Source organism: Bombus vosnesenskii, unplaced genomic scaffold (genome assembly GCF_011952255.1).
Source record: "Bombus vosnesenskii isolate JDL3184/JDL3185 unplaced genomic scaffold, Bvos_JDL3184-5_v1.1 scf7180000013316, whole genome shotgun sequence".
In the NCBI taxonomy this organism is placed as follows: domain Eukaryota; kingdom Metazoa; phylum Arthropoda; class Insecta; order Hymenoptera; family Apidae; genus Bombus; species Bombus vosnesenskii.
The window spans coordinates 1,125,224-1,143,521 of NW_022882962.1; the positions used below are offsets into that span (position 1 = coordinate 1,125,224).

Here is an 18,298-nt window from a genome sequence, read left to right on the forward strand (position 1 = left end):
GATAAAGTATGATAAAATATGTTATATATAAACATCTGAATAGGACCGAAATAATAAACGAGAATGCACTTCATAATAAAAAATGTAAATATTGCGCATTAGTGCACGATATGAAATGTATAACGTAAAAAATGCTATTATAGTAGATAAATCATAATGGATCTTTTTATACTTGCAAAATATATCTCGATACTTTGCAAATGTAATTCACTTATTCTATGTACATTTATTGATACTAAATATCGTATCAATATACATTTTTATTATTTGTAAAATTTATAATACTTGACTAACAGTGAAATTCGTTTATTCTTATTAATAATGTAATATTACTGAATTCTTTAATATAATCTAAAAGATTACTAAATGTAACTGACTTGAATCACGATCTGTACAAGTTTAGAGAACATATAAAATATTTTTTCAATTTAATAATAAATTGAATTACATCTATGCATCTGTATATGTATATATATATATATATTATATATATTGCAGAAGATGGATATTCTTTTTACAATCTGGACGTTGTAAAATATGTATACATTTTTTGAAAATTATCTTTGTTTAAGAAACTTATATTCCTTTTTATGACGTATTATAACGTTTCTCTCGTACTTATAAAAAATTATGGTACTTATATTTTAATATGTTACTTATATTTTAAGGACATATTTAAAAAATTATTTCAACTTGAAACTGTTACTTCTTGATCTTGATCTTTATCTTTCTTCTTTTTCTTCTTCTTTTTTTCTTCTTTTGCTGGCGATTCCTGTTAATAATAATATTAAGTATTTGAATCTTTTTTAGATTTTAAATATGGAAATTAAATGTAAGTTATTTTACCTCAGTTGCACCTTCTGTAACCATGGGTTCATCAGCTTCTGATTCTACTTTTTCCTTTTTTCTTTTCTTTTTCTTTTCCTTTTTATCTTTCTTTTTTTCTTTTGGTGATGTCAATTCTAAATCTTCAACCTTCTCTTCTTTTATTGTAACTTCGTCTGTAGGTTCTGAAACTGTTTCTTCCCATTTTCGTTTTTTAGATGCAGGATCGGTATCTCCATTTGCCTCAGTCTAAATCCATGAGTTATTAAATGTACAACTTTTATACCAGGTATATTTACATAAAAAAATGCGAAAAGAAAATGATAATTACTTTAATTGTAGGTGTAGAGTAATCTGGATAATTTGCTAACCAGTCTGCAGGTGTGTTTTCATTCGGTTTTCCATATTTATCTAATTTTCCCTCGATTATCATACGTTTTTTTATGGAAGCTTTTGGTCCCAAACCCCATTTTCTTGGATATGCATCTCTTTCCATGATTACTCTTTTAATTTTAGCAGCTACACCATGATCACAAGCTGTCATTGTAGGAGATGTCATTAAAGCTATAGCTGTAATTAAAAAAATGCAAAAATGATAATTTTGAAACGTTTATTTATAAGTAAAGATATCAACACATCACGCATCAACATATCAACACATAAATTACTGTAATAAATAACGTACTGTCCATGTTAGTTTGATACATTACTTACCAAGTGCTATAGCTTCACCTTTTGTAGTCACTATTACAATTTCTTGATTTAGTTCTATGCCATCGTCATACATTAAAATACCAGGTAACATAATTTTAGCTCCATAACAAATAGCATTTACCTATTAATATAATTATGTAGTATTATAAAAAAATCACATATAAAGGTAGTCTTTACATATAGATAAGAAATACATACTGCGCTATCTTTTACAATAATTCTTTTATGATTTACTAGAAGAGCTTCTAGTGGCTTAATTACTCTTCTCAAATAAGACTCATCTCCATGATTTTCATATAACCATTGAGCATCAAGTATATCATGCATAGTAACCATTCCATCATTTTCAGATTGAACACCTGAACGATTTCTACGTAATTCTTGCATTTGACAACCAGTGCCTAAGAAGAGGCCAAGGTGAACACAAATAGTTCTAATATATGAACCAGCCTCACAACTAACTCTGAACACTCCCATATTACGTTCTTCATCATAGTCAATAAACCAACTGTCATAAACTGTTCTGACACGAAGCTGACGCTTCACTGCAGATATAAGTGGAGGTCGTTGAAATAGTGCACCACGTAATTTTTCTAATGCTTGACTTACCTATATAATTCTTTTATTAATAACAATGTTTTGTATTTAAAATATTTTAAATTTAACATATATTTACCTTCTGAAGACTCTCTGGGGCAGAATGTAATTTAAAAACTGCAATATATTCTTTTCCAGCAGATTGCTGTGATTTAGCTAATCTAGTTGCTCTATCAATACATACTATTAAGCAGCCAGATACTTTTGGATCTAGAGTACCAGAGTGACCAGTTTTTTCTACTTTTAAAATTCTTTTTATCCATGCAACAACTTCATGTGATGATGGATTACATGGTTTGTCAAGATTAATACATCCAGATTTTATATATTCAGATAAAGTACGATGTAATGGTGTTGAGCCACTAGTTAAAGGTGTAAAATGTTTTGTACGAGTAAGCATTTTATCAAAATTCTGAAATAGTAACATTTACGTTGAATCGGCTGTGTTAGAAATTACTTTAGAAATCATAAAATGAATTAAATTTTATGTTACACACTTTAAATAAAAGAGGCCAATCTTTATATTCCAGTTTTACAATCTCATTTGAAGGTTCAAGTTGACATTTCATTGTTGCTTGAATCTCTCCAAGAGACTTCTTTTTGCTTTTCTTCTTGTTTTTATCTAAATAACAAAAATAAGAGTTATAACCTATGAAATTACCACTATTGCACTAATAGACATTATGTTGAGATATAACTATACATCAATAGAAAATTAATTTTGACATAAAATAAATCTATGGAATATGCATTTAGAATAATATCTTCAATCAAACAGTTATTAAATACTAAAACACGTGTTTGCCGCTAAATTTCCAATTGATATTTATAACAGAAGGTAAATATCTCTACTTATTTTTATATATATGATAAGGATACTGACTCAAATTAAGAGGTAGATTATAATAAATATAACACTAAATAGCATAATATACGAATAAAATTAAAAATAATTACCGCTTTCTGCCATTTTGATATATCTAAGTGAAAACAGCACGTGTATTCCAACGAACTAAAGCGACCCCAAACATACAGGAGCAAATGTGTCCGTAATATTGCTTCATGGGTTATGTATACTTTAGATATGCTACGTTATGTACTATTTGAATAACATAAAGACATTTTTAAGCCCATTGTAATATTAAGTGTTGCATATCAGTGAAAATAAATTATATAAATAAATTCTATAAAAATATAATATATAATGATAAGGGATGATATACAATAGAATTTTTAATTCTAAAAGATGCTTGGCTGACGCTCATCTTTGGCATTCTCTGTATACCAATCATGTTTAAATTCGACTATTCTCCGATATTAGCAAATATATCAACAGATTGTATCTTATGATTTTGTAAATCAATTAGAATACTTAAATAAAATTAGACAATGAAACTGTTGACGACTTGTATTCTGTATTCTGTATCTATGATTGTCTTGTATTCTATATCGTAACACGACACTGTTGGCTACTGTTATGTTTAGTTTTCGCGGTAAGCTAGAGATGGGTGAAACAGAATAAAAAGAGCAGTGAATATAAAAAATATTCCCATGCCGAAGATCACTGCATCATGTTTGTGGAAAACTTAGAAAGAGGATTTTACCGCTTAATAAAACATGATGTGAGTTATTTTTCGAACCCTTCGATTATAAAATTTGTCATGTTTACATAGGTTACAACTTTTCTTAAAATTATAAGTATATTTTTAAATTACTGTACAATTTATTTAAGTTAATTTTGAAATTATTATTATGTTTTTTCTTTAATTTTTATTCACTTGTTGAATGACAAAGTGATTATATATGTATTATAAATAAATATACATTATATATTATTATCATAATTATATATACATTAGATTATTTGTTATGAAATAAGATACTAACATTAATTCTTTATTGTAGAGGTGTTTACTGTTGGTTAACTTTGATGTTGATGCCATTTGTGCCTGTAGAATTTTACAACAACTTTTTAAATATGATAACATGATATATACCCTTGTACCTATTCAAGGTATTCAGGATATGGTTCGTGCCTTTGAAGAGAATTGTGAGGAGGTAATAAAAATTTAAAAAACATATCATATTTTTCATATCATTTTCATACATATCATATTTTTGTGCCAAATCTTACTAATATTTATTTTTTACTTAGGTAAAGAATGTTATTTTTATAAATTGTGGGGGTACATTAGACTTAGTAGAACTGTTACAACCTACAGAATCTGTGATATTTTATATCGTTGATAGCCATAGGCCTTACGATTTATGTAATGTATATTCAGAAGATCAAGTACGTATACTTGGTAAACCAGATGAAGATGATGAAATTCCAGAATATAATGATGTCTTTAGAGATGATTCTGTAAGCAATTTGTTTCAATTTTATATGACCAGCTAATTTAACAATAAAAAAATTGGAGAAATTTTCCTTTGTAAATTTAGTCTGATGAAAATGAAACAGACGAAGAATCAGAAAATAATGGATCTCAGACAAAAAGGCGAAGGTTAAATGAAGAAGATATTATTAGAAGAACCAAACGAAGAGAATGGACTGAGAAAAGAGCAACTATTTTGTTCAATTATACACAGTACAGTTACTATAGCAAATCAGTATGAGTTATCAAAAAAATATATAAATATCATTATTATAATATGGAATATAAGAATTTAAATATATTTTGTGTTTCTGTAGAGTGCAATGCTTATATTTGAAATGGCATGGAATATGACAAAAGATAATTTGGATATGGTTTGGTGGGCTATAATTGGTTCTACAGAACAAGCTATTCTTGGTAAAGTAGAATCAAGGTTAAGCGTTCTTGAAGAAGGTTCCCTTCAAGCCCATGTATCTAGATTAACTCATAAAGGAGCTGAAGTTGATAAGCAAGAACAGCGACAAAGTACAGTTAAAATTACTTATGACAAAGAGTATCCTTTTAACTCAATTTTATGAAGTTTATGTATGATAAAATACAAACTTTATTTTCTTACATAGAAATGTAGTCTCCTACTTGTGTTATATCGCCATTGGACTGTAGAAGCTAGTTTAAGACACTCAGTACCAACTGCAGTTTCGTTACGACTTTGGTCTCTTCGAGGAGAACAACGATTGAAAGGATTATTGGCAGACATGGGTTTGCCACTAGCGCAATCAAAGCAACGATTTTCAGCAATGGATCTTGCACTTAGGCAAGAATTTAAACAAATGGTAGAAAAATTAGCAGGAAAATATAAAGTAGATACTATAATTGGGACAAGTTTTACTCTGCAATATGGTTACAAGTTTAAATATTGTGCTTCAGATATAGTTTATGCTATGCTTGCTGTAATGGAATCTTCTGTAAGTATCTAACACTTATGTTTCTGTTTGTTTAATTTTGTGTATATTTTAATACATCGATTTTTTAAATGTTTCAGTCAAAGACAAAATTACCACAAGGTTGTTTTTTAGATGCATTGGACTGTTTATCCCGTACAAAAAAAGATATTTTAGAAAGTGGTATAGAGAAAGCAAAACTTATGCTTAAAACTATTTTTAAGACTGCACAGAGTATTTTACAATTGAAGGAAATAAAAAACATTGGTTCATTTCTTTACATAATTATTCCAGAGGGAAGTGCTGACAATCTTATATTTGCGCATCCATATCCATTAATAATGTTAGCTCAGTTTACTCTAAAGGCTTATGTAGAATCTTCAAAAAACAGGCGGGCACCGGAATTGCCACTTGTAGCTTCTTCAGTGTATGACGCAGAAGAGAAAATGTGTATAATGATTGGCATACCACCAGTGTGTGAAGATCAACCAAGAAGGTAATTATAAGTAATTAATTGAAATCCATTATGGAAATATTTTAAGTGGATTTAATATTATTGCATGTATAATATTAATATTTATCGTAGTTTATTTGGAAGAGCCTTTGAGCAAGCGGCGAAAAATACAAATTCTTACATAGAAGCAGATTACTTTGACTCTACAAGTAAGGATAACTTATGACATTTTTAGCATTTATTTTTCTACATACATACTAATATTCTATGTTTCAGTAATAAGACTGAAAATCGAAGAAAGACCAAGATTTTTGGATGCTTTAGCATCTCTTCTAGCTTAAAATTTTAGTAATTTATTTAACATATAAAATAGAAATTTTCTCTTCACACATATTTATTTCCTTTTTTTAAATAATACGAAGTAACAATAACGCGTGAAACATTTTTAAAAATACGACAGGATCGATTAAGTACATTTTATTTTTTATGACATATTGTAACTGACAAATGTAAGTTAGTAATATTTTCATTTACGTACGAAATAACTGATAACAAAATTTATTGGATGATAAAGCAAATATTGTATAATGTAAATGATATGTAATAATTATAATTTTTATATAAGAACAAAATTAACTTAAAAAGTGTATGAATAAATTTATTCAATTTTTCACATTCATTTATTTTTTAATTTATAAAATAATTGTAATCAAGGCATGAGATTAACGATTATTACTTATATGGAGAACAGAGTTAATAACAAGCACTTGCTAGTAACTCAAGATACGTTCGACGTGTTCATTTGGCGTTTATTAAGTAGTACATAATATAATATATTAACGTGTGCATGTGTACACTTAAAAATACAATTCGCTCAGTTTTTATTAACTATGATATTATAATACATGTCTTTTGGTTACTTCCACAAAGGGGTGTGCGAATACAAGCGCCATTTTGCGCGAGATCCTTCCTACGAAAGGAGCAATGGTATCACAGAGACAGGATTGAGAAGAGAGGATGGGGTTTCTTTTTTTTGTGGTTGTATAATGACCACTTAAAATCTTGACTGCTCCTTCCTCCACATGGCTTTCAATATTTTGTATAAAATTGTCAATTGATTTTCAAAAATTCAAGTAGAAACGTAATCATTCTTAGCAGTTTTGTGTACTGCAGCTATTTTGTTTATAGGCAATTTGTCATTGCGAAAACTATCGACAAATTGTTGTACAGAATCTACAGTTATTTCGGCACCATCTTCCATCACCACATAAATTCCTCGAGGTATATCAATTGCTGTTAAGAGAGGTACAGCATCATCTAATCCGACAAATTCACGAAGAATATCTGATGTTTCACACTATAAGGAAAACAATAGTATATCCATTAAATTGAGAGTAATTATTAATAATTAGTTATGGGTAAATACGATTGGTACTTACATCTAATGCTACATAAAATTGCAAAATATCATCTGGATCATCATAATTTGGATCATAGTCAGGTCTACCTTGTCTGTACACCTGTGCAGCTGGCAATAATACACTCTCTGCGAATTGAATCTCACAGTCTTCACCTTCTGTCAGAGCATAATAATGACATAAATAAACTACCGGTACTATACATACATAGAAAGATGTTTATTTATTTAACGACCAATATGTTTCTAAAGTTTTGTTCTATCTTTGTGTCGGATCATTTTGTATACAAATATTATAAAGTGAACTTACCGACAAAAAGAATAATTGCCGGTGCATCATGTAACGAAGCGGCGTATTTTTCAGTTAAAATATTCACCAGACGACTGGTCCATGGAAAATTCTGAAAAATTGAAAACTTTATATCAAAAACAGCAAAAAATCGACGAAGTAATACAAATCGATTCAATAAATTTTTATTTACCAATCCTTCAGGATCCTCGATTAATTCCGCCCGACCATCCAAAGTTATAATGTTATCTCGGGGGTCAAGTATTACTAAAGTGGGTATTGCTTGTACGTCGAGAGCACTTGCTAATTTTCGTCGTCTCTCTTCTTGACTAAAAGGTATCCTCAACCAAGGCATCGTTTCAATGTAAACGTTGTAAGATTCTTCGCTCCTAACATCATAGAAATTGTATTTCAATTAATGACTATACCGTAATTACTTACTATGTAAGTATATATTTTACGTTTTATCCGAAATGAATAAGTGACATAATTTTTTCAACTTACCTATCTGAACTTACAAAGATCACCTCGAAATCGTGACCCCTTTCTCGAATTCGCTGATAGGTGTCCACAAGTTGTGGAGTAAATGCTTTGCAAGGTGGACACTGTATAAACGCAGAAAATGTATATCATTTTCCATATGATATTTATAAAGGAAAAAAAGTTATATTTTCTCGTCAAAATAATTAATTCAAAAGAAATACGAGTCAAATAAGATGATATATTTTTTGTTCCCTGTCTTCTACAACTATTATTAAATAACAACGTTATTTTATGGTCGTTAGCTTCACACTGTTGTTGTTACCTAAGATTCTCTTTTTAACTTGCACGATATAAACATGAAACAGTTTGGAATTGTTGATCGATTATTCAGTGCAGGAGAATTAGAGCACAAACGGTTAATTTTAACTACGATGAAAAATACGTAGATTTAATCATATTTTCCAATATCTCGTTAATTATAAATTTCCAAGAAATCGATAGTTTGAAGAATAGAATACTACTTTAGCGCTGTGAATAATTCGTACACGAATATTTTTGTGTACATCTGTGCGATTTATAAATATCGAGACGAATACGAGAAATATACTTTTTAGCTTTACATAGTTGAAACTTATGAGAATATTGTGTAAGTATATACCCAATGTGCGCTGAAGTAAACACCCTTAAAGCAATGACGTAACTCTTCGTGTAGCATGGGTTCGTTACTATCGCGTGCTCCACATGGCAATAAGGGTCCATCTTCGAGAGCAGCCTTCGGATGAGGAGCTTTCCAAGGAAATTCAGCCCCGCTGGAGTCGCCGATGGTTCGCTCTACGCCTCCTCTGGTTACCACCGAGCCGTTAGAACCGTCCAATAAAATCAAAGTTGGTACATCGGCCTTTATCCGATACCTTCGAGTCAGTCTGGTCTGTAAAAGAGATACTTGGTCGGCTATAAGAGTATTTCAATGTTGATCGTGAGATTCTTCAAACTCCTCCATAAATATTCGCGAGAGCCACCATTCTTTGTTTTAAATCGCAAGAGAAGATTTCCATTCGACAAGATTGCAATAATCTCTTGATTCCTGATCAAAGTATGAAATCGAGAGAAAAATTTAAGTGATTATATAAACGTTCTAACATATATTTCTATAAGAAAAAGAACCGTGTATACTGACGAAACGAAACCTGTTTTAATGAAATGTGAAAGGTGTAACTAGGCAGGAGTAATTGAAGTTGCATGTCGATGAAATACGTGTATTGTAATTTACTATATTTTAATATGTATAATGAGATTTTGGATGAAAATAAAATTGAACGAAAGCACACACCCTGATCAGAATTATTCGCTCTAATAATTTTATTATCTACGGGAAGCATTAAAGCATAATATGTGATAAATTAAATTGGCGGCTGATATATTTACGCTAATCAGAAATAGTAAAATTACTGTTTTCCTCTTTACGCCTCAATTCAGATATTTCTCCAAATTGTTTTCAAAACACGATAAAATAAGAGAAATCGATATAAAAGTTACTTTTACATTCGATTATTATCCAGAGTCATACCGATAAAAGTAATAGCGCAATCCTCATCGGTGTTTTACGTTGCACGATTTTACGAAAATACGTTTCTCGCCACGTAAACTGTGGTTTTGAATTCAGCTCGCAGAGTACTTGAGTATTGGCTACAAAGAAGAAAAAAAAGAGTTGAAGCAAAAGGAAGGAGAAAGATGGAAAGATCGAAACCCATCAATTTCAGCAACCGTGAGAGGAATAACGTGACGATATAAACGAACGTGGCGTCGTGTGTGCTGCGTGCACACGCACGTTCAAGAAATTCGAAACACGTAGCCTGCCGCCTCTGTTTCTTCCGTTATCCTTCTAACACGCAACGAAATTCAAGCACGGCGAAAAAGGGCGCAACGAGTATCTACAGGGGAGTAATGTCTGCTGACAATGAGTGCTATCCCTTCTGCCCCCCAGCTGCATGATTACAGTGCTACAAGAGGCAAAAAAGGGACGAGAATGGAAGGCAAGGGAAAGGGGCACGAACATGATAGTAGAAACTGGTTGAAAGTTTTTCAAGCCGGAAGAGATAAGAAAGGATGAACGCGCACGGGAAAGATATACGTATAAGCAAATAACCCCAGACGGGGTTAAATTTCCGTTTTTTCCTAGATAAGCAGTCAACCCTCTCAATATTATGCTCGAGTTGAGAGAGAAGTATTAGCAATTCCTTTCCTTTCTTTTCGTATCCTTTTTTAAAAAGGAAGTATCTTCCCGTTTTAGTGGTACGAAGATGGCTGAGCCCGGATGATAATAAGAATCGCCGTCTCTTCTAGCAGGCTGCACGATTATAATACATAGTATGAACCGTGAAAACAGAGATGATAAGAAAGCTAAAAGTCCCTGCAGCGGCGCAAATAAGAAAGGATGGCAGTTTCGAAGGGTGCAGACTTGCTGGAAATTCTTTTGTGGATTCTGAAACAAGCGGTAGCTGCAGCTACCTACATACTTTCTTCAGTTGTATTGCTTTGAATTTCTCGTAGTTTCGAATGAACTTTTGTAATAAAGTTACTGATGGAGCTTGCCATACTGTTTGCTGTTTATACACATAGAGACTTTGATTATTTTATTTAATTCCAAGATTATCCTTCAAGCAAGGGATTCTACGTCTATCTATGGGTAATCTAAGGGTACACGGCAGAATAATTTACTTACAATACTCAATGAGAATTGATTGTAAACTACTTCCAAATAAAAAAAAAAGAATATTCGGTTATCACGTATATTCCGATGATAACGATCCTTACACAATATTATTCCACTCTTATCGTTACTCTTATGACAGGCTTTCGTTACAACTTTAGCTGATAATCGAAGTACACGTAATAATATGATAATATCATCGTACTGCCCGTAATATTTACGCTCGCGAAAGAAACTTTTAGGACGACCTAATATTCATCGATATGTGAGATGGTACTAGCCCCACTGGCCATAGCCCCAGTCGGGCATAGCCCGTATCGGGCACAGCCCGTATCGGGCACAGCCCCAGTCGGGCATAGCGCCACCGGGCACAGCCCGTATCGGGCATAGCCCCAGTCGGGCATTGCCCGTGTCGGGCATAGCCCGTATCGCGCATAGCCCCACCGGGCACAGCCCCACTCGGGCATAGCCCGTATCGGGCACAGCCCCAGTCGGGCATAGCCCCAGTCGGGCATAGCCCGCGTCGGGTATAGCCCGTGTCGGGCACAGCCCCAGTCGGGCATAGCCCCTATCTGGCATAGCCCGTATTAAGTGAACAGGCAAAACCCGTAGTACGGTGATCGGGCCAAGTATAATATATAATAGCTTGTTTCTAAGGGTATCTATGTATTTTTACTATCCTGTATCCGTTATATATCCTATTTGTATTCACTTTAATAAAGTTCTAATGAATTATCCTAATGTTTAACCATTTATTCTTAAAAAAATATTTTTTCTACCAATAGGAAAACAGTAGAATCCATTATATACATATATCTAAAACAAGCAAATAGTCGATCTCAAATGCTTTGATACCGTTAAACGATGCATTAACGATTTTTGTCGATTGCGCTAGGACGTACTTACACTTACGTACTTCTCTCGGGAAGATGATCAACTATAGTATTCGTTAGCATTGAATACTGATTCCCGTTAAGCTGTCTGATTACAAGAGAACAAAAGGAGCAGAGAAGATCGAAGCACAATGGACATATTGCAGGAGCCTTTTATACCAGGGTAGATAATGAAGAACAGTCTAAGAGGTGAAATAAAGTTTCCAATCATCTCAGATCTTTCGATGACGAATAATTCATTCGTACGACGCCATTTCGTACATTGTTGCGCTTATTACTGTAACTGTCCTATCTGCGCCTCCCATTTCTAAATATTATTTATATAAAGATTATCGATACTATTTTATTAAAAAAATAGCAATATACTTACATCGCTATGATCGTTTATCCGCCATTTCGAACGACTAACAGTTAAAACAAATGTTTATACCCTAACGTTCAATCTTCCTATTACAGGCGAAGACGACAACGAACCAAGCAACAGAGTCGAATATCTGTCGCGTGGTACAAGCTTCCGCGGAGACAAAAAGATGTCTGGATTAACGGATCTGGTTCAAAAAGACCAGAGAGATTTCAATAAATCTTCGGTAACCGACACCTATCGCGCAATCGATCCTCCCTCGAAACTTTCGTTGCTCGACAGGTTATTTTCTGGCGGACCTTTTCCTTGGGAAGGACTATATACCCTTGGCAGTATTTTCCCGATCGAGGGAGATCGGGAGACGAGTAAAATTCGGAGGACGATGCGCTACAGCCGAACAGAAAGAGGGTGAGCGTTGGAATAAGGCAAGAAGGGTTTTCTCTAGGTAGCCGAACGTGCGACGTCGTACGTTATCGCGACCCTTCACGGGGAGGCATTACCTCGTCCCTTCGTATATTTCCTAGGGCGCTTTCTCGTTCGTTCCTACGCTCGATGTATATATACATTGGTTCGCCGTCTCCGTCTGGAGCGGTCGATAACGCGTACGTCCTCCCTTGGCGTTGCTGCCGCTCGCTCGACGGTGCTATCGTTATTTCCCCCGGTGGTCTGTATGTCCCCTACCACGCTACTTCCATCGCTCCTGCTTGCTCGTTCCCCCGTGTCGTCCTTGCTCCATCGCCCGCTTACCCTCGTCGATTCTCTTTCTCCCTCCCGGCAACGGAACGCTTGTGTCGCTACGAAAAATCCTCGTGTGATACCATTATTCTATCTACACACTGACTAGCCACGTTCGATTAAACGTTTCGTCCATGCTTGCTACGAGCAAGTGTCGAATATCGGATATCCGACGAATATCAAGATTACGCGAGCCCAAAATCGCTTTCGATCGTACGGGCTTTTTCGACGAGATTACTTTCTTTCGTATGAACAACCGCACTTCGTTTTTGATTGTTTCAACTATTTCGAGTATCACGGATACGGAAGAGGATTTTGGAAGATGAAGGATAATTTGAAAAGTGACGTTCTCTACTCTTCATTTTTTAGCAGACACTCTGCCATTTAGTCTGTCTCCGGCAAGGGGAACCCTTTGCCATGCCATGACATCGGGTAGAAGACGAGCGATGGAGGGGAAGGGATGAGATCACTGTTGACTCGTTCGCGCGCGTTCAATCGCCTTCTTCGTGAACGACAGAGGTGCACAACGCGCGCTTTGTCGCGCTAAATTTTCCGGAAAGCTTTCTTGTCGTTAAATGGTTTATCTCGCCGACGCGCGTTTTACATTATATCATTGCAATGTGTGTTATTCGCAAAAGTATAAAGAGCTTTTTAAAATACGTTTTAAAGTACTTCAAAAAATAAGATTCATACATTCGTACATAAACGTTGTTGACCAATCACGAGTAAACTATATCTTCAGGCAGAAAGTTAAGTTGTTAGTTTCTGCGTAAAATAATTGGCGACACGAGTTAGTCTTTATATAACATAGATGACCAACAATGTGTTAAGAAAAGAAACAGGTACAAATTTTAAAATTTTATGTATTTTCCATTCGATATCTAATTTTTGCAAATTTTGTCCATTTTCAAAGCTAATTTTACTTCTACAATTTTCAAGATTTTATCATTTTTATTGAATTCGTATAAAATTGAGCGAACTTGACGTATATGTATATACCATTACATCTAGATTAAGTATGATTTGGTATGACGCGATCTGTGAACGTTGTTAATCGATTTGACGTAGGGGTGAATATAATTTGGAGTTGCGCACCCCTGGTATATACAGATATCGGCCTCCCGACGTCTCTCGTCCGACCGAGACTGACGAGACCACTGTGTTTCCATTGGTCAACCCCAGCAACGTCTTAAGACTACCATGCTTTCAATTACACGCAGACTACACGTTTGTGTATGGCTTGAAAATGTTACGGAACATGGAAGAACTGTTCGCATCTTATTAAGGATCGATTTTGTAAATTTTAAGGGTTACGAACGACAATGGGAACACGTTTGAAACGTTTACGTTCCCATCGAAATATCTTCGAAAGGAAGATCCTTGACGGAATAGCGTAGTAGAAATATTTAACTAAAAGGAGGGTAGAAAGAGAAGAAACGAAATTCAGCGTCGCTTAAATTAAAATAAGAATAAGAACGTAGGAATTAAGATAGTGTATAATCTAAAAAGACGAATTAAATGGCTAAGAGACATTGGGAGAGCATCGGTAGGGAAATGACGCGAAACATTTAATTTTTTTTAATTCGCCCAACTTTCTACCACTTTTATGGGTATGATACGCGCGGCGTCAAAGCATTTGCAGGATTTCACGCGAGTTTTTGACTCATAGGCACTGGAATACATTTATTCGGACGATTCGTATGTACTACACTTTTTCTTTGACCACTGCCGAGTAGGTCGTGTGTAATCTACACGATATGCCAGGTAAAAAGCAGACAGGAGCAGATGAGGGAGGAGGAGGAGGAGAAATGGGTGTGGGTGGATGGAAAGGGGGTGGAAAAAGGTGGAGGAAGGATTACATAGTGCCGCGTACGGGCCACTCTGTGTACGAACTGCCTCAAAGTCTATCTAGATTCCAACGTCTCTCTCCTTCCTTTTTTTTTTCTTGCTGTTTCAGTCGTTTTCGGGGAGCGGAGGAGACCTGCATCGCCACCGATTCGCGCGCACATTCTCTCTCTCTCTCTCTCTTTTCTTTCTATGTACGCTCAAACGTAAACATCTTTCCTCTCTTTTCGGTTTGCTACCTTCCGTCGCTTTCTTGATCTCGCCGGCCGAATGAGAAAGCTATTTGCGGAAGATATGGGTCGGCCACCCCGAATGCAAAGGCTGCCTTGACTCTTTCTCAGGTGCTTCTGCGTCTAAGGCAAAGCCACCCGCCGTATACCTTTATGAAACGGTTTACGCCGTACAAACGATGAGCAGCGCACCTCTATTACCTAGCTGTTCAAGCAGCCGGACACTCAGTTGCTTCCTTGATACCACTAACCGTTCAATTTTGTCGAACAAACTGGACACAGTCCCCTTGCTCCCTTCTCAAGGAGCGACGTAAAAAGATAGCCCCGGCTACCACCGGAGATCAATACGGACTTCATTAACGATGCATGGTAACGCAACGATAACTCGCGTTATTAACCGTAATCTCTGCCAATTACTTGCTTCGTTTTTTGTTCTTATTGACAAATTTACGTTATGATCTCGCGAAACATTTCCTTTTTAATAATTTTGTTTTCAATAGACAATAATGGAATTAAGAATTTACTTTGCAATTGTTTCTGGCTTCTTTGTTTGCTTTCAATGCGAAAAACTGAGAAAAATGTTGAACGAGAAAGAGAAAGATGGTGAAAGAGGGAAAATTTGATCGTCGTTTCTTTCTTGCAACCTTCCACAACCCAAAGTTGCTCTTCTCATTGTTAAATGAATGGAACTGTATACAAAGAACCTACGATTTCAAGGGGGTGATTCCCAACGTGGATCAGGTAGATAGGCGGAATAACGAGCAAGGAAGAATCACGAGGCTACTTGACGCTAATTGCGCAGGACTCTTATCGTTACATTTACTCGCGAATCAGACTGTCAAGTATATATGTATATACATACATACATACATACATACATACATATATATTTTTTTCTTTGTCTATTACTCTATATGTGTATATATATATATATATCACAAACACTAACAATTCGAGTGGCTTGACTAATGATCGTGAAAAAAAGACAGAGAATAACAACCTCCGATCGTTCCTTACATTCACATGCTGCTAATGCGTATGCATCCAATAAGTACTAACAGCAACCGCCTTACATAGCAATTTTAAAGCATCTCCATTACACAAATGCAAACTATCCAACGTAAACCGCTGTTTCAAACCGTCATATAGGAAACCGTTACTTTCCTTTTTCATTTCTCTTTTCTCTCGTATCATTTCTTTTTAATTCGTTACCCCGATGCGATAGTAGAACCTCGTTAACGTGCATAAAAAGTATAGGGGAAACCGAATATCCACTATGCGTGTGCGAAGTGTTGCAACGTAACGCAGAGTCACTCAAACTTTCGAGACAAGAGATATGTGCGTCATCGAGGTGCGTGGGTGATGAAAAGATCAATGTACGATGCCGTCCTACCGTCTGCTTTTAATCGCCACGAACAAAATTCTCGTCTCAATTTCAATTCATTCATTTGCTTGTTTCCAATTAAAACGGTGTTAGGAATTTTTTCACAGATTTTCGTAACCCCTTGGTAAAATTATTAGATTTACAATTTCTTCCAGCACCATCTACAGGGTGAAATTGTTACCTTAATCGGCATTTCTTTTACTTGGATTTCTGAAATTATTTTGTAATTCGTTAGATTCTTTTTGACTTGGACTAAATCTTCGTATAATATATCATTTGTCTATAAACCTGTACTATAAAAAGAAAAAGAATAGATTAAAACACGCTTTACTAGAAAGAAGTCGTGCAAATGTTGATTAAAAAAGAAAACAGAAATCATATTTGATCGTGACTGAAAAAGCACGTTAGTAGTTAGTTCGTAGAGAAGCAGATGTTTTGTGGAAATATTACGAACGATTTTTAGTTAGAGAAAGTCGACTCTGCCTCGTGTGTCGGTGCAAATAAAATCGGACCCTAAATAGCACGTCTGGCGAGGGGTTAAAACACCCGTTGGAAATAAAAAAGGCGCTGCGCGCACAGTCCTTCTGCATAACAGCATGTGTGCCTTCTCTATGTATACATGTGTAACTTTATGACAGACATATGTATACAAATTTCAAATGATACGCTCGCCTCAATTGATCACAGCCCGTCTGACCGTAAAATTCGCATAGCCGGTGAAAAAGTCGTGAAGAAAAGCTGCCACCGTTGGGAAATATGGGAAAACCATTAAAATTATTATCTCGTACGGTGTTTCGAATTAATAGATACGCGCTTTTTCATTTTCAAGGAGTTAGTAGTTATCTGAATGGCCGTTCCGGCAAACGCAACCATTATTCGGCTTAAAAAGCCAATCTAATTATTTGATTGAATTTAATTGAAATAGCGTGGCTGCGCGATCTCAGTGATAAAGATTTGGTGATATCGGCTTCAAGCAGAAAAAAAGAGAGAGAGATGGAGTAATTCGAGTGCAATTATTTAGGAATGTTCTTTCGCCCGTTATAATCTCGATGGAGGTGAATAAAATTGAAAACAAGAAAATATATCGAACGAAAGATACAAAGAAGCTACGAAATAAACATAGTATGAAAATGTTTTAGTGTTTCTGAAAATTTTCGAGAAAGAAAATATGATTGTTAATTTCGTAGAATTTAATAGTAAAAAATAGATATACATGACATTAACGTGTTTACGACGCCTTATTTTAGTACTGTCGAATGCCAGAAGTATTACTATCCATAATTTGTTTAGCGATATCCCAATAAAGATAAATAAAAATCGAATAAAGTATAGGAGGAGTGGAAATCGAAATATGAAAGAATTACAGAGATGCGTGTTACCTTTCTTTCGTAGTCCAAGTTCGGTACAGCCAACCAGGGTAACTCTGCAACGTGTGCACGGAAACTTTCTTCAAAGTCGAGGACATCGGCTACGTTACTCCAAAGAACCACGTGCACGACCTCGAACTTTTTCCTCCTTTCTCTACCTCTGGTGGAATTCTCTGTGTCCCGATCGTTTTCCGTGTGTGACGGGGATAACGAGTTGACATTGGTGTACAGGTCGAGCAGCTGACGCGTAAAGTCATCGCACGTAGCACCGGGATTAATGAAACTAAAATACACACCGATCACTTCACAAGTCGGCTGGCCGTCTTCATCGACAAGCATACCACTTGCATCGCACGGTTTTGTGTCTTGTTGATTAACCTGACTGCACCGCGACAGTTGTTTACCGAACAGTCTATGTTGCCAACAGACTGGTTTCGCGGCGACCGCAGGTGACTTTTTCGTTACGTTTCCCGAGCTGGATGATGCCTGCTCGCTATAGCACGCGGCCATCGCACGTAACAATTAGCCCGCTTCATTCACCGGCGACACGCACTGACAAACTTTCCGTTTCTACACTGCTTTCAAATCGAACTCGGTACTCCTTGCTCCGTCAACGCCGACTGATTCACGTTTCGCTGACTCGGGATCCGCGACCAATCACAGACGTTTCGATCC

The 18,298-nt window shown here is 35.4% G+C and overlaps 3 protein-coding genes across 3 annotated transcripts; 1 reads left to right on the forward strand and 2 right to left on the reverse strand.

Annotated features, from left to right (window-relative positions):
* Positions 1 to 654: 654 nt before the first annotated feature.
* On the reverse strand, positions 655 to 3,191 carry LOC117235409 (H/ACA ribonucleoprotein complex subunit 4). The gene is made up of 8 exons (XM_033497401.1): positions 3,094 to 3,191; positions 2,634 to 2,758; positions 2,216 to 2,548; positions 1,738 to 2,148; positions 1,540 to 1,660; positions 1,157 to 1,395; positions 847 to 1,074; positions 655 to 772 (listed from the first exon to the last, which is right to left on the reverse strand). The coding sequence occupies exons 1-8, from the start codon at positions 3,104 to 3,106 to the stop codon at positions 689 to 691; spliced, it is 1,554 nt and encodes a 517-aa protein (XP_033353292.1). The 5' UTR covers positions 3,107 to 3,191; the 3' UTR covers positions 655 to 688.
* A 516-nt stretch (positions 3,192 to 3,707) lies between these two features.
* Positions 3,708 to 6,582, forward strand: LOC117235408 (cell division control protein 45 homolog). Its single transcript, XM_033497400.1, has 9 exons — positions 3,708 to 3,758; positions 4,042 to 4,194; positions 4,292 to 4,501; positions 4,582 to 4,749; positions 4,832 to 5,067; positions 5,143 to 5,479; positions 5,557 to 5,951; positions 6,042 to 6,118; positions 6,186 to 6,582. The coding sequence occupies exons 1-9, from the start codon at positions 3,708 to 3,710 to the stop codon at positions 6,248 to 6,250; spliced, it is 1,692 nt and encodes a 563-aa protein (XP_033353291.1). The 3' UTR covers positions 6,251 to 6,582.
* Positions 6,583 to 6,693: 111 nt separating this feature from the next.
* On the reverse strand, positions 6,694 to 18,259 carry LOC117235411 (nucleoredoxin-like). The gene is made up of 7 exons (XM_033497402.1): positions 17,636 to 18,259; positions 8,757 to 9,026; positions 8,120 to 8,220; positions 7,809 to 8,004; positions 7,637 to 7,727; positions 7,349 to 7,485; positions 6,694 to 7,266 (listed from the first exon to the last, which is right to left on the reverse strand). Exons 1-7 carry the CDS (start codon positions 18,131 to 18,133, stop codon positions 7,039 to 7,041), a joined length of 1,521 nt encoding a protein of 506 aa, XP_033353293.1. The 5' UTR covers positions 18,134 to 18,259; the 3' UTR covers positions 6,694 to 7,038.
* Positions 18,260 to 18,298: the final 39 nt, after the last annotated feature.